This window comes from Lepus europaeus, chromosome 10, assembly GCF_033115175.1.
Source record: "Lepus europaeus isolate LE1 chromosome 10, mLepTim1.pri, whole genome shotgun sequence".
Lineage (NCBI taxonomy): Eukaryota > Metazoa > Chordata > Mammalia > Lagomorpha > Leporidae > Lepus > Lepus europaeus.
In genome coordinates this window covers 182,780-197,714 of record NC_084836.1, presented here as the reverse complement: position 1 = coordinate 197,714, position 14,935 = coordinate 182,780, and the positions used below count along the sequence as shown (strand labels likewise).

The 14,935-nt window shown below is 62.6% G+C and overlaps 2 protein-coding genes across 5 annotated transcripts; both read right to left on the bottom strand.

Annotated features, from left to right (window-relative positions):
* Positions 1 to 1,370: 1,370 nt before the first annotated feature.
* Positions 1,371 to 10,482, bottom strand: CPT1B (carnitine palmitoyltransferase 1B). Of its 3 annotated transcripts, none has more exons than XM_062202602.1 (19): positions 10,412 to 10,482; positions 9,345 to 9,504; positions 8,951 to 9,090; positions 8,565 to 8,742; positions 8,248 to 8,349; positions 7,946 to 8,083; positions 7,786 to 7,863; positions 7,039 to 7,146; positions 6,835 to 6,919; positions 5,401 to 5,596; positions 4,914 to 5,099; positions 4,605 to 4,710; positions 4,409 to 4,525; positions 3,867 to 4,031; positions 3,654 to 3,788; positions 3,414 to 3,566; positions 2,881 to 2,994; positions 2,222 to 2,314; positions 1,371 to 2,107 (listed from the first exon to the last, which is right to left on the bottom strand). In XM_062202602.1, the coding sequence occupies exons 2-19, from the start codon at positions 9,483 to 9,485 to the stop codon at positions 2,024 to 2,026; spliced, it is 2,319 nt and encodes a 772-aa protein (XP_062058586.1). In that variant the 5' UTR covers positions 9,486 to 9,504; positions 10,412 to 10,482; the 3' UTR covers positions 1,371 to 2,023. The 3 variants fall into 3 exon arrangements, with proteins under 3 accessions (XP_062058586.1, XP_062058584.1, XP_062058585.1); XM_062202600.1 differs by lacking the exon at positions 10,412 to 10,482 and adding an exon at positions 9,939 to 10,234; XM_062202601.1 differs by lacking the exon at positions 10,412 to 10,482 and adding an exon at positions 10,046 to 10,234.
* On the bottom strand, positions 10,433 to 14,834 carry CHKB (choline kinase beta). Of its 2 annotated transcripts, XM_062202603.1 has the most exons (11): positions 14,574 to 14,830; positions 13,823 to 13,931; positions 12,840 to 12,953; positions 12,531 to 12,664; positions 12,246 to 12,341; positions 12,079 to 12,137; positions 11,916 to 11,997; positions 11,685 to 11,793; positions 11,470 to 11,573; positions 10,856 to 10,937; positions 10,435 to 10,694 (listed from the first exon to the last, which is right to left on the bottom strand). In XM_062202603.1, the coding sequence occupies exons 1-11, from the start codon at positions 14,795 to 14,797 to the stop codon at positions 10,620 to 10,622; spliced, it is 1,188 nt and encodes a 395-aa protein (XP_062058587.1). In that variant the 5' UTR covers positions 14,798 to 14,830; the 3' UTR covers positions 10,435 to 10,619. The 2 variants fall into 2 exon arrangements, with proteins under 2 accessions (XP_062058588.1, XP_062058587.1); XM_062202604.1 differs by lacking the exon at positions 10,856 to 10,937 and having other exon boundaries at positions 10,433 to 10,694; positions 14,574 to 14,834.
* Between the last annotated feature and the right edge of the window lie 101 nt (positions 14,835 to 14,935).

The window sequence follows — 14,935 nt, the reverse complement described above, 5'->3', positions numbered from 1 at the left end:
GTGGCCAGCGCTGTCCAAGCTGAAACCAGGAGCCTGGGAACTCCATCTGGGTCTCTTATGTGGACAGCAGAGACTCAAGCACTTGGGCCATCTTCTGCTGCCTTTGCAGGTGCATCAGCAGGGAGCTGGATAGGAAGTGGAGCAGCTGTGCTCACAGGGGATGCCAGTGTTGCAGGTAGCCGTCTAACCCACAAGACCAGCCTCAGCTAACTGAATCTGACTGGAGCAAAAATTAAACCACTATTCTATTGTATTAAGCCATTGAGATTTTAGGATTTATCTGTTACACCTACTAGCCATCGCTAATGCAGATTTTCAAACTCACAGGATATAAAGGAACTTACTCGGGTTTGGGGAGTTCTAAGATTTATATTCTAGTTACTACTACGGTTTCTCCTCTCACTTTAGGAAGAGATCAGATAAAAGAACTTCAATGAATTTCAGGTTAAAATCAGCTTTTTGTTGTTGTTGTTCTGGTAAATATTTATTTATTTGAAAGTCAGAGTTAGAGAGACAGAGATCTTCCATCTGCTGGTTCACTCCCCAGATAGCCATAGTGGCTGTGGCTGGGCCAGGCCAAAGCCTGGAGCCAGGAGGTTCTTCCAGGTCGCCTGTGTCGTTAGCAGGTGCCCAAGCACTTGGGCCATCTTCCGCTGCTTTCCCCAGGACATTAGCAGGGAGCTAGATCAGAAGTGGAGCAGCCAGGACACAAACCTGCACCATATAGGTGGCAGCTTACTGGCTGTGCCACAATGCCAAAAAGCCAGCTAACTCTTCACTGCTGTCCCTGTACTGGGTGAGGTGATGTCCCCAGAAGCCTACCAAAACCCAGACGTTTTCCCAGGGCAGGGTACACAAGCACTCCGAGAACTCTGTGAAAACACTTTTGGAAATTGAAGAAAACTGTGACATTTTCATATGGAATGCAACATTTTGATATGTAATTGTAACATTTTGATATGGAATTATAATATTTTGATGTTGAACTTTACCTTCTTTTAAAGAATTATTTTATTTGGAAGAATTACAGAAAGAAGTAGAGCCAGAGAGAGAAAGAGGTCTTCCATTCTGCTGGTTCACTCCCCAAATGACTGAAATAGCCAGAGCTGAGCTGATTCAAAGCCAGGAGCCAGGAGTTTCTTCTGGGTCTCCCACGTGGGTGCAGGGGCCCAAGGACTTGGGCCATCTTCTACTGCTTTCCCAGGCCACAGCAGAGAGCTGGATCGGAAGAGGAGGCGCCAAGACGTGAACTGGTACCCATATGGGATGCCATTTCTGAAAGCTGGGGCTTTAACCCACTGTGTCATAGCACTGGTCTGAAACTCTAACATATTTTTTAAAAAAGATTTATTTATTTATTTGGAAAGTAGAGTTACAGAGAGGCAGAGGCAGAGGCAAAGAGGTCTTCCATCCGCTGGTTCGCTCCCCAAGTGGCTACAACGGCCGGAACTGTGCAGATCTGAAGCCAGGAGCTTCTTCTGGGTCTCCCACGTGGGTGCAAGGGCCCAAGGAGTTGGGCCATCTTCTACTGCTTTCCCAGGCCATAGCAGAGAGCTGGATAGGAACAGGAGGAGCCAAGACGCAAACTGGTGCCCATATGGGATGGCGGCACTGCAGACAGCGGCTTTACCCGCTACGCCACAGCACCGGCCCCAAGACACACATTCAGAGCAGTCACAAGTCCCTCAGCCCTTCCCTTACCACCTGTCTGGCCCGAGCTGGGGATGGAGGGGGCCTTGTAGTCCCCAAACAAAACACAGGGACCTAATGACTGAGAGAGAATTACACAGCCTTATTTTTATTAGTATCTACCAAGAAAAAAAAATCAAAATTCCCTCCCTGCTCCAACACCATCTCTACCACTGGGACCCTCAGGGAGCAGCATCTGCCCAGGGGAGCAGCTGCTGCCAGAGCTGTCCTTGGAGCCTGGGCACCTGCGCATGGCCACCTCTCGTGTCGGAGCCACCACGCGCCCCTTCCTGCACAGTGTGGGGATGAAAGGGCACTGCCGTTTCCTCTGCCCTCAGCGGTCAGCCTTGGGGACTTGGAAAAGATCGGCGATGTCCAGAAGGGCTTGGCGGATGTGGTTCCCGAAGCGCTGGGCGTTCTGTAGAAGCAACGAGCTCAGATGCACCTTCAGGTGAGCCCCAGCCCTCTGTCCCCACAAGCAGACATGGAGTGTGTGCCCGGGCTGCTGCCGGTGGGAGGAGGACAGACTTACGGTCTCCGAGCTTGAGAACTTGCTGGAGACGTGGAAGAAGATCGTGTTCTCGCCTGCGATCATGTAAGAGACTCCATAGCCATCATCTGCTACCTGAGGTTAACGAGGTGGGCATGGGGGTGACAAGAGCTGAGTCAGGCCTTGGAGACTGAAAGCCAAGCTGATGTCACACTTGCTCCTCCCCCAGGATTTGCGGGAAAGGGCCCCAAGCTCCAGACACTGCACTTTTCCTGAGGTCAGCACCACTCCCAGGAAACAGCGTGAAAACCAAAGAATGCGGCCCCATGCACTTCTGGTCCCTACTCCAGCATCTAGGGCCTCCTGTCTCCCTCACACTCTAGGTTGCTCCCCTCACCCCCAAACTAGCTCACCTATAGAGGAACAAGCTGGATCCCTGAGCAAAGGCGCTGCCCCAGACCTGGAAACCAGGCCCGAGCATGGCCACGCCCCACAGGGAGGAGTTTAGGAGGCTGCGTCCCAGGTCCCAGGTCCTGCCTGTCTGCCTGCGCTGATGGGGTCCATTCTGCTTCCATGCAGACCTGGGCCTGTGCTGGCCTCTAAGCAAGGTGCTCCTGCCCTGGTGTGACCTGGCCCGTGCCCTGTACTCTCCACTGAGGCCCCTGCCATGCCACCCCCCACCCCCCTTTCGGGGCACTCACAGGGCCAAAGCCACCTCCAGCGCCCAGGTGATTGGGGTACTGGTCTGGGTCGAACATGCGGATCTGGGATTGAGGAATCTGGCTGGTGGAGAGGCGCCAGGGTTCTGAGAGCACCTGCAACGGGGCAGCCATGGCCAGTTAGATGCACACACCTGTCGGAGCAGCAGCGCCTGAGGCCTATTCAAGCCAGCGGTGTCCTGCTGAGGGCAGGCCCCAGGTCCCCCACGGCCTGTTCTCACCTCAGCCTTGGGGAAGAACCCTCTCTTGCCACAGGAGGCTTACGTGACCTGCTGGTCCCTCTCTCGGCTCTGTGCCCCCCACCCTCGTCAGCCTCTCTACTTTCCTCCCCGGCGCTTGTCTCCACCTCACACATCACACAGGAGACCAAGTCCACACTGCGCTCAGTCCCAGCACCGCAGGCTCAGGCGTGGTGCAGGGCAGGAGAGCCGGCTCCAGCCCCCCAGGCCACTTCCTAGGAGCTAGCTACGAGACAGCACAGGAAGGCAGAGCCCTGATGCTCCCATTTCACTGACCTCAGCCAGGAAAGGGGAGCTGACCCCCAGGTACTTAGACACCAGGTAGAGGCAGAAGAGGTGCCTGTCGATGCCGGCCCCTGTCATGGCCAGGCGGTACATGTTCTGGTGCTTCTGCGCAGCTTTCCGGAAGAGATCCTGGAGGTCGGCTTTCTGGAGGCAGGAGAGGAGGGGGAAGAGTGGCCCCGGCCCTGAGGCTGACAAGGGGGCACCTCACCTGGACGGGAGAACGGGGCTCACCATGTGCGACCCCTCCATCATGGCCTGCACAAAGGCTGTGGACTCGCTGGTACAGGAACGCACGGTCTCAGTCCGTCCCTCCCGGAACATCCTGGTCATTGAGGCCTCGTAGGTCAGGCAGAACTTGCCCTTGTCCTGGGGTACACAGAGGGGTGAATCTGGCAGGCGCCCCTCACGCCACCCTGCCCGCTCGCCACCTGGGGGAGCTCTTACGCGGAAGTGAGCGAGCTGCAGGGCAATCTGCACGAAGGCATCGGGGCTGGTCCGACACTTCTTGATGAGGCCCTTCCCGAAGGGCAGAAACTGGAAGCAGCACAGCTCCACATCGTCCGCCAGAGCCCTGGCCACCTGGTACGAGCGCTCGATGACTGCCTGACACTGCCAAGACATGGGGGGGTCAGCGGGGGCAGAGCCCTCCAGGTGGAACCCTGGGTCACGTCCAGGAGGCAGGGGGTCGTGGTGACGGATGAGGGCCAAAGGGGCCCACGACTTCAGGAGGAGGGACAGGGGTGCGGGCCACCGGAGGCCAGGCTGAGCTTGGTGGGAGGAGGGCGGCACCAACAGGCGCCCCCCAGATGTGACTTCGCATCTCACACCTTTCTCAAACCACAGATGGCTCCACGGTTCTGTTCTGTGGCCAGCCTGGAGCCTACACAGGATCCTGTCCCTCCCTGCTGAGGGCTGGGCCGGACGGTGGGAGGGGCGGGGGAGGCAGGGTGACTCAGATGATTGTCACTTTCCCACCCACGCTGCACCTGCTCAGGAATGTCCCACTGCAGCCGCTGAGGAGGCGCCAGCGTGGAGTTCGGTTTGCCTAGGCAGTGCCCAGTCTCTGTATAGCCCAGGTGGAAGGTGTCAGTGCCCACGACAAACTGCAGGCAGAAGTCAAGCTGAGAACCTGGGCTCCCCCCACCAAGCCTGCCCTGCAGGTGCCCCTCCCAGCCCCGGTACCTCCCAGAGGTGCCCGATGATGGGGGCGTCAGCCCACGCGTGTTCCGTGTTGAGACCCAGCTGGCCATTCTTGAAGGAAATGAGAGTGAAAGACTTGTCGAACCACCTGTGGAAGGAGTGGGCCCAGGGGTGACTCAGTCCTGGAGCTTTCCACAGCAGCCTAACCGCAACAGTAAACTCGCTATTTCTAGCCCCGGACCCTAACCCTGACCCGAAGCCTATCCCTAGCACTAGCCCGGACCCTAACCTGTGACTCATCCTGACCAGAACCTCGACCCAACCTCTGGCCCGTGGGCTGTGGGCACGCACCTGTTGTAGCAGTTGCCGTGCAGCAAGGCCTTGCCATAGAGGCTGAAGCTGGCCTCGTCCTCGGGGTTGTAGCCGTGGGCCTCCTCATCCAGGGCCACGAAGAAGGCAGCACGCTCAATGGCGTCCAGAGAAGCCTTGTTCTTGCCCGAGCTGAAATAGGCCTGGCGTGCCTGTGCCCACTCCACCCTGCAGACCAGAGGGCAGGTGAACAGCGGGGCCCCGTGGGTCTGGGTGAGGGCACCTCCCGAGATCTGGCTGGGCCTGAAAGCAGGGTCTGGTGGGGGCAGAGGATCACCCCGGAAGCCCGCCCGCCCTCTGCGTGCTCCCACCTGGTCGCCAGCCCCTTGAGATGGGATCCACCTGCTGTGCCAGTGCTGCTCCCTTGGCTGTGCCTTTGGTCCCTTGGCCTGGGGTCGCAGGAAGGGCCAAGCACCTCTCCTGATGGCCCCAGAACCTCGGCCAGAGCAGCCCCCCTGCTCCCCCGTACCTTCCACCCGCGGTGAGGGCTGCCAGCTTCTCCTCCCCAGGCTGAGGCGGGGAGGGGTCATCCAGGATCCTCTGGAACTGCAGCTCCAGTTCCCGGGGCTTGAGCAGGCGCGAGCCCTCATACAGCCACACCTTGAAGAAGCGGCCCTTGTGGTAGACAGCCACGTGCCTGCTGTCCGCGAGGTGCTGCAGCACATCTGTGACAGAGACCAGCGTGCAGGCTGAGGCACGGCCACAGGGCGCCCTGCACTGGACAGCTGATCCTGCTCAGCCCAGCTGCTGCCCTGGGCCCTCCTTCCCTTGGGGGCGGGGCCACACAGCTGAGACAGGCCCCACACCGGGGCTCCCACCACTGCTGCAACACCCACAACAGTCCCAGGAGGCAGCTCAAGAAGAGGCCATCGCTGGCGCTGCGGCTCACTTGGCTAATCCTCCACCTTGCGGCGCCAGCACACCGGGTTCTAGTCCCGGTCAGGGCACCAGATTCTGTCCCGGTTGCCCCTCTTCCAGTCCAGCTCTCTGCTGTGGTCCAGGAAGGCAGTGGAGGATGGCCCCAAGTGCTTGGGTCCTGCACCCGCATGGGAGACCAGGAGGAAGCACCTGGCTCCTGCCTTCGGATTGGCACAGCGCGCCAGCCGTAGCAGCCATTTGGGGGGTGAACCAACGGAAAAGGAAGACCTTTCTCTCTGTCTCTCTCTAACTCTGCCTGTCAAAAAAAAAGAAAGAAAAAAAAAGGAGAGGCCATCATGGCCCCTGGAAAAGGGTCAGCGTTGCGGTGCCGTGGGTTAGGCTGCTGCCCACAGTGCTGGCATCTCATGAGTGCTGGACTTCCTGGGAAAGCAGCAGATGATGGCACTGGTGCTTGGGCCTGGTCCCCCATGTGGGAGATGTGGATGGAGTTCCAGGCTCCTGGCTTTGGTCTGGCCCAGCCCTGCCATTGCAGCCATTTGGGGAGTGAACCAGATGGAAGATATTTCTGTTTCTCCCTTTCTAATTCTGCCTTTCAAATAAATTAAAAAAAAAAATCGTAAACAAAAATGCGCTAGGAAAGCATGCAACTGCCGCGGATGCGCGTCAGAACCAGGGAGGGCCTGAGCGCCGCGCCCGCAGCAGCTCCTGCGCCGCCACTCTTGGCTCAGATGATGGCCTTCCCGGCACGGTAAGCCTGCAGTGAGAGGCTCTGTCCTGGGCCCCCAGGGTCCCAGCACCAGCATCATGTCTCCAAGTAGCTGCTCTCTAGTGTCTGTCACACACTGGCTGCTTCTCACAGTTCCACAACCCTGAGACACAGGACACTTGGTGCTGAGCAGTGGGTGTGGACCACGGCTGGGAGGGCCTGGCGGTGGCTGAGGTGGGTGTGGGCCACGGCTGGAGGGCCTGGCGGTGGCTGAGGTGGGTGTGGGCCACGGCTGGAGGGCCTGGCGGCGGCTGGTACCTGTCTCTTTGCCCGGGATGCGCGTGGTATTGAACATCCTCTCCATCTGGTAGGAGCACATGGGCACGATGCCCAGCGCCATCACCTGGGAAGAGGGCCCAGCGTGCTCAGACACAGGCTCCTCTCCCCACCCCACCCTCACCCCTGCATGCTTCAGACACAGGCTCCTCTCCCCACCCCACCCTCAGCCCTGCTGCGACTCACGGGCTTGATCTCCTCACGGTCCAGCTTACGGCGGTACATGATCATGGCGTGGACGGCGTTCCCCACGCGGGCCGCCTGCACATCCGTGTTCTTGACCAGCACGAGGTCCTGTGGAGCAGCAGGCCCGCGGGGTCACCTCTTGGGCCCAGTCTCCTTCACACGCTGCCTGGCTGAACCTCCAGACACGCACCACTCGTCACAGCTCGTCTGCTGCAGCTTCCACACGAGCTGCCTTGTGAAACCGCTCTTACTTGTTCATGTCTTAGTTTGCTTTGAGGAAGTGGTTCCACCACCAAAAACCAGCTGAAAACCTCTGCTATGGACAAGCTGTGGTCGGTTTCTGGAAGGACAGCTTGTGGGGAGGCGGGAAGCCAGCAGGCTGCTCGAGTCCAGCGTGCCGTGGACAGTGGACACTCTAGGACTGGGAACGGGGGGAGGAGACCCTGGTGGCTGTGCACAGGCATGCTGGACAGTCAGGACAGGGGCTGGCCACACGGCCTCAACCTGGGTAATGGCATCAGCTGCGAGGCCGGGGCTGAACTAAGGAAGCAGTGATGGAGCCTGAGCCTGGCGGGGGCAGGGGACTGAGCCAGGCAGCAACAGGCCACTCTGGACAGCTCTGGGCTCTCCCTTCCCCCTGCCCTCTGCGCCCCACTCACACATGGAAACTTTCACCAGGGCGCTTGGATGTCCTCCAGGACCTCTGGCCTGGAGCTGGGGACACGCTGGGCACACTCCAGTTCTTACCATGACGTAGTAGTTGCTGTTCACCATGATGGGGCTCCTCCCTCGAAGGTAGACGTACTCTTCCCACCAGTCACTCACCTGTGGGTGGGGGGGTGGGAGGCTTGAGCTGGGGAGGGGGCAAACACGGTGGGTGAGGATGAGCCCCAGGGGCAGCACTCACGTAGTTGGTTGCCCACCAGGACTTGAACACCAGGTATTTCTGCAGCCTGGGGGCCGTCTTGTCCTGGAATTCTTTGGCCAGTGTCTCCATGCGGTAATACTCCTCATCACCCAGCAAGGGCCTCACGGACTCCAGGTACTGCCAGTGAAGTTACCATTACCGTGGGGGGTCCGACAGCCTTACCCCTCTTCCCAACTCTGCCCTCACCCCAGCCATCTGCAGGGAACAGGCCTTTACAATCGGACAAGCCCTCTGCACATTCAGCCTCCCCGCCTGCCAGGAGGCCCAACCCTGGCCCTCACTCGCTGGATCGTGGCTGGCACACTGGGCACGGGAAGTTTGGGCAGAGACGTCTGGAAGCTGTAGAGCATGGGCCGCCGGCTGGACAGAAGGCGGACACAGATCTAGGAGTACAAAAGCAGTGTTGGGGTGGCAGCCAGCAGGAAGAATGGAAACACCGGCAAACACCCGAGGCCCTTAGAACCGTCCTGCGGGACCCCCCAGGACAAACCCACATGCCAAGCACCAGAGCCCTGTCTGCCCCTCCCCTCCAGCACAGAACCACAAACGAGACCCTCTAGGTCCTCGAATGCCGAGCCCTTCCGTGGCCTCTGCTCACAGCCCAGATCTTGGTGAAGCGGCTGGTCTTGCCGTGCATCTCAAACATCCACCCGTGGTAGGAGAGAAGCAGCTTCAGGGTTTGGCGGAAGAGAAAGATGCCCGTCACCCAAACCCCCGTGGAGAAGATCGCCATGCTGAGAAGCGCCCTGGTCTGCGGAGTCTGGTAGGGGCCGTACCTGTTGGAGGAGGGGTGAGGGCTACAGGGACCCAGGAGAGGCCAGCCCAGGCAGACCCAGTCGGCTGACAGCTCAGCTGTCTTGCAGGGGTCAGCCTGACAAGCCGACGTGGGGCTGAGGTGCTGGTGGCCCCTGAGGGCTGCCCCTCTGACCACCAATGGCTGCCGTCTGCGTCTGCCCACCTCGGGAACCCAGCTCTGCTTCTCACCGCTCAGGGAGGCACTTCTGGATGCAACAGACCAGCCCCATGGAGATGTCCACCTTGCAGTAGGAGGAACCCATCGTTGCCATGACGACCACCAGCCAGCTGGTCGGACTGCCGGGGTACACGCCCCTAAGGATGCCATTCTGTGGGGGCGGGAAGGCAAGGCGGGGGGAAGTCCAGGTCTCCGGGGGTCTGCTCGCTGTGCTCCCCCCCCAGCTCCCCCAGACTCTCACCCACCGCCTCCCCCACACCTTGCGCACCCCTCTGGGTCTGCACTGCTGGAGCCTGGGTGGCATGAGGGGCCCTGTCGGAGGCGCAACAGCTGACCCCTGGCCTCCGTCTCCTCCCGAGGGCTCTGTTCTGCACCTGCCAGGAGGACCAAGCCCCCGCCGCCCACCTTGATGCGAATCAAGCGTTTCTTCCACGAGTTGATCCCGGACAGGTAGACGTGTTTCAGGGCCTCCCGACTGAGCCGGAAGTCAACCCCGTCTGGGGTCACAGTGAACTGGAAGGCCACTGCCTGGTGTGCTTCCGCCATCCTGGGGGTTGGTCAGCTCCTGCGGGGTGGGGGCGCAGGAGGGGGCGCGGGAGCGTTCAGGCCAGCCCCGCCCCGGGCTCCCCACAGCGTCGAGGCCCCGCCCCGGCCCCGCGCCCACCTGGTGCGCGCCCCCCCGCCCCCGGCCCCCAAAGCCATAGCCTTGGCCGCTCCCCATGCCACGCGCCCGGGCCTGCCCCTCAGACCCCGCCAACCGCCGCGAAACCCTCGCGCTGGGGCCGGGCCTCGCCGCGACCGGGTTTGGAAGGGGGTCGGGACTTGAAAGCTGCGGGAGCCGCAAGGCGTGGAGGCTGGCGGAAATGGGGATAGAGACCCCCCCACCCCGCCCCGGGAAGCGGAGTCTGCCGGCAACAGAGGCTGGGTTCGGACCGCACGGGACCCCGCGCGCGCCTGGGGGCTGAGCCAGGAGGGCCGCCCCGCGCGGGCCCTACTCACAGCTCAGGTTTGCTGGTCTGTATGGGCCCAGCCACCCTGGCCCGCGTCCCCACGCCCTTCAGGCCTGGCCGCCCCTGCCCCGCCCTCGCCGGGAACCTGACACCCACTCCCAAATTGGGGTCGAGAAACAGATGTGGGGCAGGAACCAGAACCCCCTCCTCTCTGCGGCTGGAGCTCCTGCAAGCTGAAGGTTGCCCAAAGGTCTGGGAGGCTGGGGGCAGGGGCGGGGCGTGGGTCTCACGTGAGAATTGTGGCATTAGAGCTAAAAATAGCCAAATGTAGGGGAAAGGTCACCGGTGTGTCAGCTGCGCGCCCGGCCCCCTAACCTCTTGCAGCCTCACCCCAAGGCCTCTTTGTACCCCACCCCCAGCGTTCCCCCCCCAAGTCCTCCTACTGTTTCCTCCTTCTAAGAGGGAGCTGGGGAAAGGCGGGGACCCCAGAGTGGGCAGGGATCACTGGTCTTCGTGTCTCACTTGCTGTAGTGCTTTCTGCTGCTGTGAGAGCCAGGACAGGGTGTGAGGGAAACAGCTCATTTATTGTCTTAGGGTACACAGCCCAGGGGCTCCTGCCCACCACGGGGTCCTCAGCCTCACTTGGGGCACAGCCCCACCCCCAGGGCCTCCAGGGTCCTGCCCTGGAGGCTCCGGTGGAATCCGAGGATGGAGGGTCAAGTGTGGGCCGTCAGGACGAGGAGTGGAAGCTGGTCAGCTGGCGCTTCTGCTGGAAGTAGAACTGGAACCGAGACTGGGCATAGTCCTGGGGAAGGAAGCCGCCCGCACAGCGGTGAGACGGCTGGGGACCAGCACCCCACGCCCGCCGTCTGACCTCGGTCACCTGGGGCTGCCTGGATGTCCCGGAGGATGTGTAGCCTCCATGCCCCAGTGCCACCTAACACGCCCACCCCCTGGCTTCCTTACCAAGTAACCAAATTCTATGGTGGACATGGATGCCTGGAGGATGGACCACAGGCCCCAGAAGAAATGGGATGCCAGCGCATACCTGAGGGTGGGGTGGGAAAGGGAGGGGCACTCAGGGGCACGTGGGCTCCCCTCCCCGGCGGGCCAACCCTCGAGGTGCTAACTTGTGCTAACTTCCGCCCCACCCCCACCACCCCCCCCTCACTGGCCCCTTCCATCTGTCTCTGCCCTGGCCCCCGCATCCTCTCCACCCTGCCCTGCTACCCCACCATTCCCTGCACTGCCTCCTCCCTTGTCTGCCTCTGCCCTGGCCCCCGCATCCTCTCCACCCTGCCCTGCTACCCCACCATTCCCTGCACTGCCTCCTCCCTTGTCTGCCTCTGCCCTCGCCCCCGTATCCTCTCCACCCTGCCCTGGCCCCCTATCCTCTCCACCCTGCCCTGCTGCCCCACCGTTCCCTGCACTAGCTCCTTCCGTCTGCCTCTGCCCTGGCCCCTGTATCCTCTCCACCCTGCCCTGGCCCCCGCATCCTCTCCACCCTGCCCTGCTGCCTCACTGCCCCCCTGCCCTGGCCCCCGTATCCCCTCTATCCTGCCCTGCTGCTCCTTCCTCACCGATTGACCTCTATCAGCAAGTCTTCTTCCAGCTGTCTCTGCTCATCTTGGGAGAGGGTCTCACCTTTCTTTACTTCTGCCAGGTAATGGCGAATAAAATGGAGCTGAGGTAAACGGACAGAGTCAGCACTGGTGAGGCTGCTCACGCGAGTTCATTCCAGACCTCACGCCCTCTCCTAGGACGGGCTTTGCTTTCCAGCCTCTGGCCCACGTACCTGCTGGCCCCGAGTGGGATAGTCTGTGGGCTGTGCTTTGTAGAAAGGCCATTCCTCGTGAGTATAATCGTAAACCCACTCACAAAAATGGTTCCCAATGTCAAAGCCCCTGGGAGAACAAGGCGGACACTCAGCTCCCAAATGCCCTGGGCAGCTGGGAGGCAGAGGTGAAGGCCTGGTCTGTTTCCCATGGCCCAGGGGAACAGATCCAGGGAGGCACCCCACCCTCACCTGTAGTTGTAACTGCTGTACTCAAAGTCTACCAGCATGAGGCCGTCAGTGTTCTGTGGCTCTGAGAGCAGCAAGATGTTCCCTAGGGGAGTGGGAGAGGCCTGGTCACCCCAGGCCCTCTGGCCCCTCCACTTGGGGTTGGGCGACTCATGCCTTCCCCTACCTTCCTGGATGTCATTGTGGCAGAAGACCACCGGGGATGGAGTTGAGTCCAGCAACTTCCTGCAGGGGCACAGGGCACGCAGCCTGAGCGAGGCCCAGGGCCACCCGCCTCACCCCGGCCCTCAGCCCGGCCCTCAGCGAGTCCTGGGTGCCGTCTCCTGCTCTCACCTGAGGTTGCCCATCTCTTCCTTCAGACTGTATGTCGCCAGCAGGTCCATCAGGGGGAGGCCAGTGTCGGGCAGGTCCTGGATTTGCTTCAGGTACCTGAAGCCCGGAGGACGCGGTACTCACTCTGCTGTCTCCCCAGCTCCCTCGGTCTACACCAGGCCAGACTCTCGCCCTGAGACTTCTCTTACAGATCCTCGGGGGTCTGTTGTGGGAGCCCATGCCAGGCACTGGACGTTCTGTCATTGCCAGGGTCAGCTCAGGAACCCCAAGGAGGCCCTGACTCACCGCTCCATGGTCCCAAACAGCCAGTGGGGTTCCTTGGCGAAGGGCATCTCCATGCCATGGAACTGGGCCATCTTGGTGGCGATAGCTGCCGACAGCACTGGCTCTCGAAGCTCTTGGGTTTTCAGTGGCCGGCTCTGCACCCAGGAACCTATCAGGGTGGTGAGGGGGCTAGGGCAGGGGGGGAAGGGGGAGTGGAAGGGGCGTGGTCAGGGTCTTGGGGACAATTCCCTACCTGGGCTGTGAAGGCAGGCACTGGGGGGAGGGAGGAGGAGGTGCTTTGGGGAAGAGAGGGGTGGGCTGGGCTCGTACTGGGATGTACTGTTCCAGCCGGCCCTCCGGAAAGACTCCGTAGAGCTGGGGTCCCAGCGACCGCTCTGCAAGGATGGCGAACATCACGCTTTCCAGGACCAAGGAGTCCACACCCTGAGGGAAGACAGGTGACAGAGCCCAGGTCAGCCGGCACCATAGGAGGGCCTGCTTTCTCCTCCCTCCATGGCCAGAACTTCCGGTCCTACTGCCTGTAGCTTCCACTGCGCAGGTTTCATTTATTTATTTATTTATTTATTTATTTTTACAGGCAGAGTGGATAGTGAGAGAGAGACAGAGAGAAAGGTCTTCCTTTGCCGTTGGTTCACCCTCCAATGGCCGCCGCGGCCGGCGCATCGCGCTGATCCGAAGCCAGGAGCCAGGTGCTTCTCCTGGTCTCCCATGCGGGTGCAGGTCCCAAGGACTTGGGCCATCCTCCACTGCACTCCCGGGCCATAACAGAGAGCAGGCCTGGAAGAGGGGCAACCGGGATAGAATCCGGCACCCCAACCGGGACTAGAACCCGGTGTGCTGGCGCTGCAAGGTGGAGGATTAGCCTGTTAAGCCATGGCGCCGGCCAGGTTTCATTTATTTTAAAAATTTATTTGAGAGAGAGAAGGAAAGAGAGCGAGTGAGCTTCCATCTGCTGGTCCACTCCGCAGATGGCCGCCGAGCCCTTCTGAAGCCAGGAGCCAGGAGCTTCATCCAGGCCTCCCAAGTGGTGCAGGGGCCCAGGCACTTGGACCATCTGTTGCTGCTTTCCCAGGCCATGGCAGGGAGCTGGGCAGGAAGTGGAGCAGCTGGGTTTTGAACCGGCGGCGGCAGCTTTCCCTGCGGCTGCCCAGAGCACAGGGTTCAGCAGGGTAAACGTACTCGGCCCCCGGGGCCTCGGTGTCCTCCACGGAGCAAAGCGGACGGCGCTGACTGCTTCCCTGCAGTGCGAACGCCTAAAGCCACGGTGGCTGCGGCCCCCACGCCCCCCTCACCTGCAGGATGGCCCCATACAGCCGCAGCAGCACCTCCCGGGGCTCGTCGCCAACGCTGGGCAAGTGGTCGGGGAGCGCGCACCGGAACAGCAGGTTACTGAGGCCGCCGCTGCAGACCCACAGCAGGCACTCAGGTGCCGGCGGCCGGGCCGACCCTGCCCCAGCCCCGGCCCCGACCGCTGCCCTGCCCCTGCCCCGGCCCCGACCGCTGCCCCGGCCCGCCTGGCCCCGACCGCTGCCCTGTCCCGGCCCCGGCCCCTGCCCTGCCCCGGCCCCGGCCCCGGCCCCGGCCCCGGCCCCGGCCCGCCTGGCCCCGACCGCTGCCCTGCCCTGCCCCGGCCCCGACCGCTGCCCTGCCCCGGCCCCGGCCCCTGCCCCGCCCCGGCCCCGGCCCCGGCCCCTGTCCCGCCCCGGCCCCGGCCCCTGCCCTGCCCCGGCCCCGACCGCTGACCTGCCCTGCCATGCCATGCCCTGCCCTGCCCCTGCCCCGGCCCCGACCGCTGCCCTGCCCCTGCCCCTGCCCCGGCCCCGACCGCTGCCCGGCCCCTGCCCTGCCCCGGCCCGGCCCCGGCCCCGGCCCCGGCCCGCCTGGCCCCGACCACTGCCCTGCCCTGCCCCGGCCCCGACCGCTGCCCTGCCCTGCCCTGCCCTGCCCTGCCCTGCCCTGCCCCGCCCGGCCCCGGCCCCGGCCCTGCCCCGGCCCTACCCCGGCCCTGCCCCGGCCCGGCGAGGCTGACCCTTGACCTCCCACCTCACGGGGTGCACCCTGAGCTCCTCGGGCAGCACCCGGCGCCAGGCCCCGCCCAGGTACTCCCGGCACCATTGGTAGGCTCGGCGCTCGGCGTCACGAGACAGCGACGACGCACGCCGCCGGGCTGGGGCCGCGTCCAGGCGCTGAGGCTGCGGCGAGCCGTCCTTGGCCAGGCAGCCGCCGACGGCCCCGCCTCCGCTCACAGCCGGCTCCTCAGCCGCCATGGCGCGGGCTCCGCGGGGCCCAACGCCCGGCCCAGCTCAGCGCCCGTCGGGCCGGCTCTGCCGCTTCCGGCCGCTCTCGGCTCCGCCCCCGTGCAGGCCGAAAGCCAATGGCGTCCGTCTCCGGGCGCGGCGCGCCCC

What these genes read in the sequence shown, in the direction of transcription:
- CHKB (XM_062202603.1), bottom strand. Translation starts at nt 14,797, where the DNA reads ATGGCGGCTGAGGAGCCGGCTGTGAGCGGAGGCGGGGCCGTCGGCGGC. An exon ending in CTGTTTGGGACCATGGAGCG is followed by an intron (nt 12,342 to 12,530) that starts GTGAGTCAGGGC and finishes TCCGGGCTTCAG; the next exon opens with GTACCTGAAGCAAATCCAGG. An exon ending in TACAGCAGTTACAACTACAG is followed by an intron (nt 11,794 to 11,915) that starts GTGAGGGTGGGG and finishes TTGTTCTCCCAG; the next exon opens with GGGCTTTGACATTGGGAACC.
- CPT1B (XM_062202602.1), bottom strand. Translation starts at nt 9,485, where the DNA reads ATGGCGGAAGCACACCAGGCAGTGGCCTTCCAGTTCACTGTGACCCCA. An exon ending in TGCCAGCCACGATCCAGCGA is followed by an intron (nt 8,084 to 8,247) that starts GTGAGGGCCAGG and finishes CTTCACTGGCAG; the next exon opens with TACCTGGAGTCCGTGAGGCC. An exon ending in CACGGCAACTGCTACAACAG is followed by an intron (nt 4,711 to 4,913) that starts GTGCGTGCCCAC and finishes CTCCTTCCACAG; the next exon opens with GTGGTTCGACAAGTCTTTCA.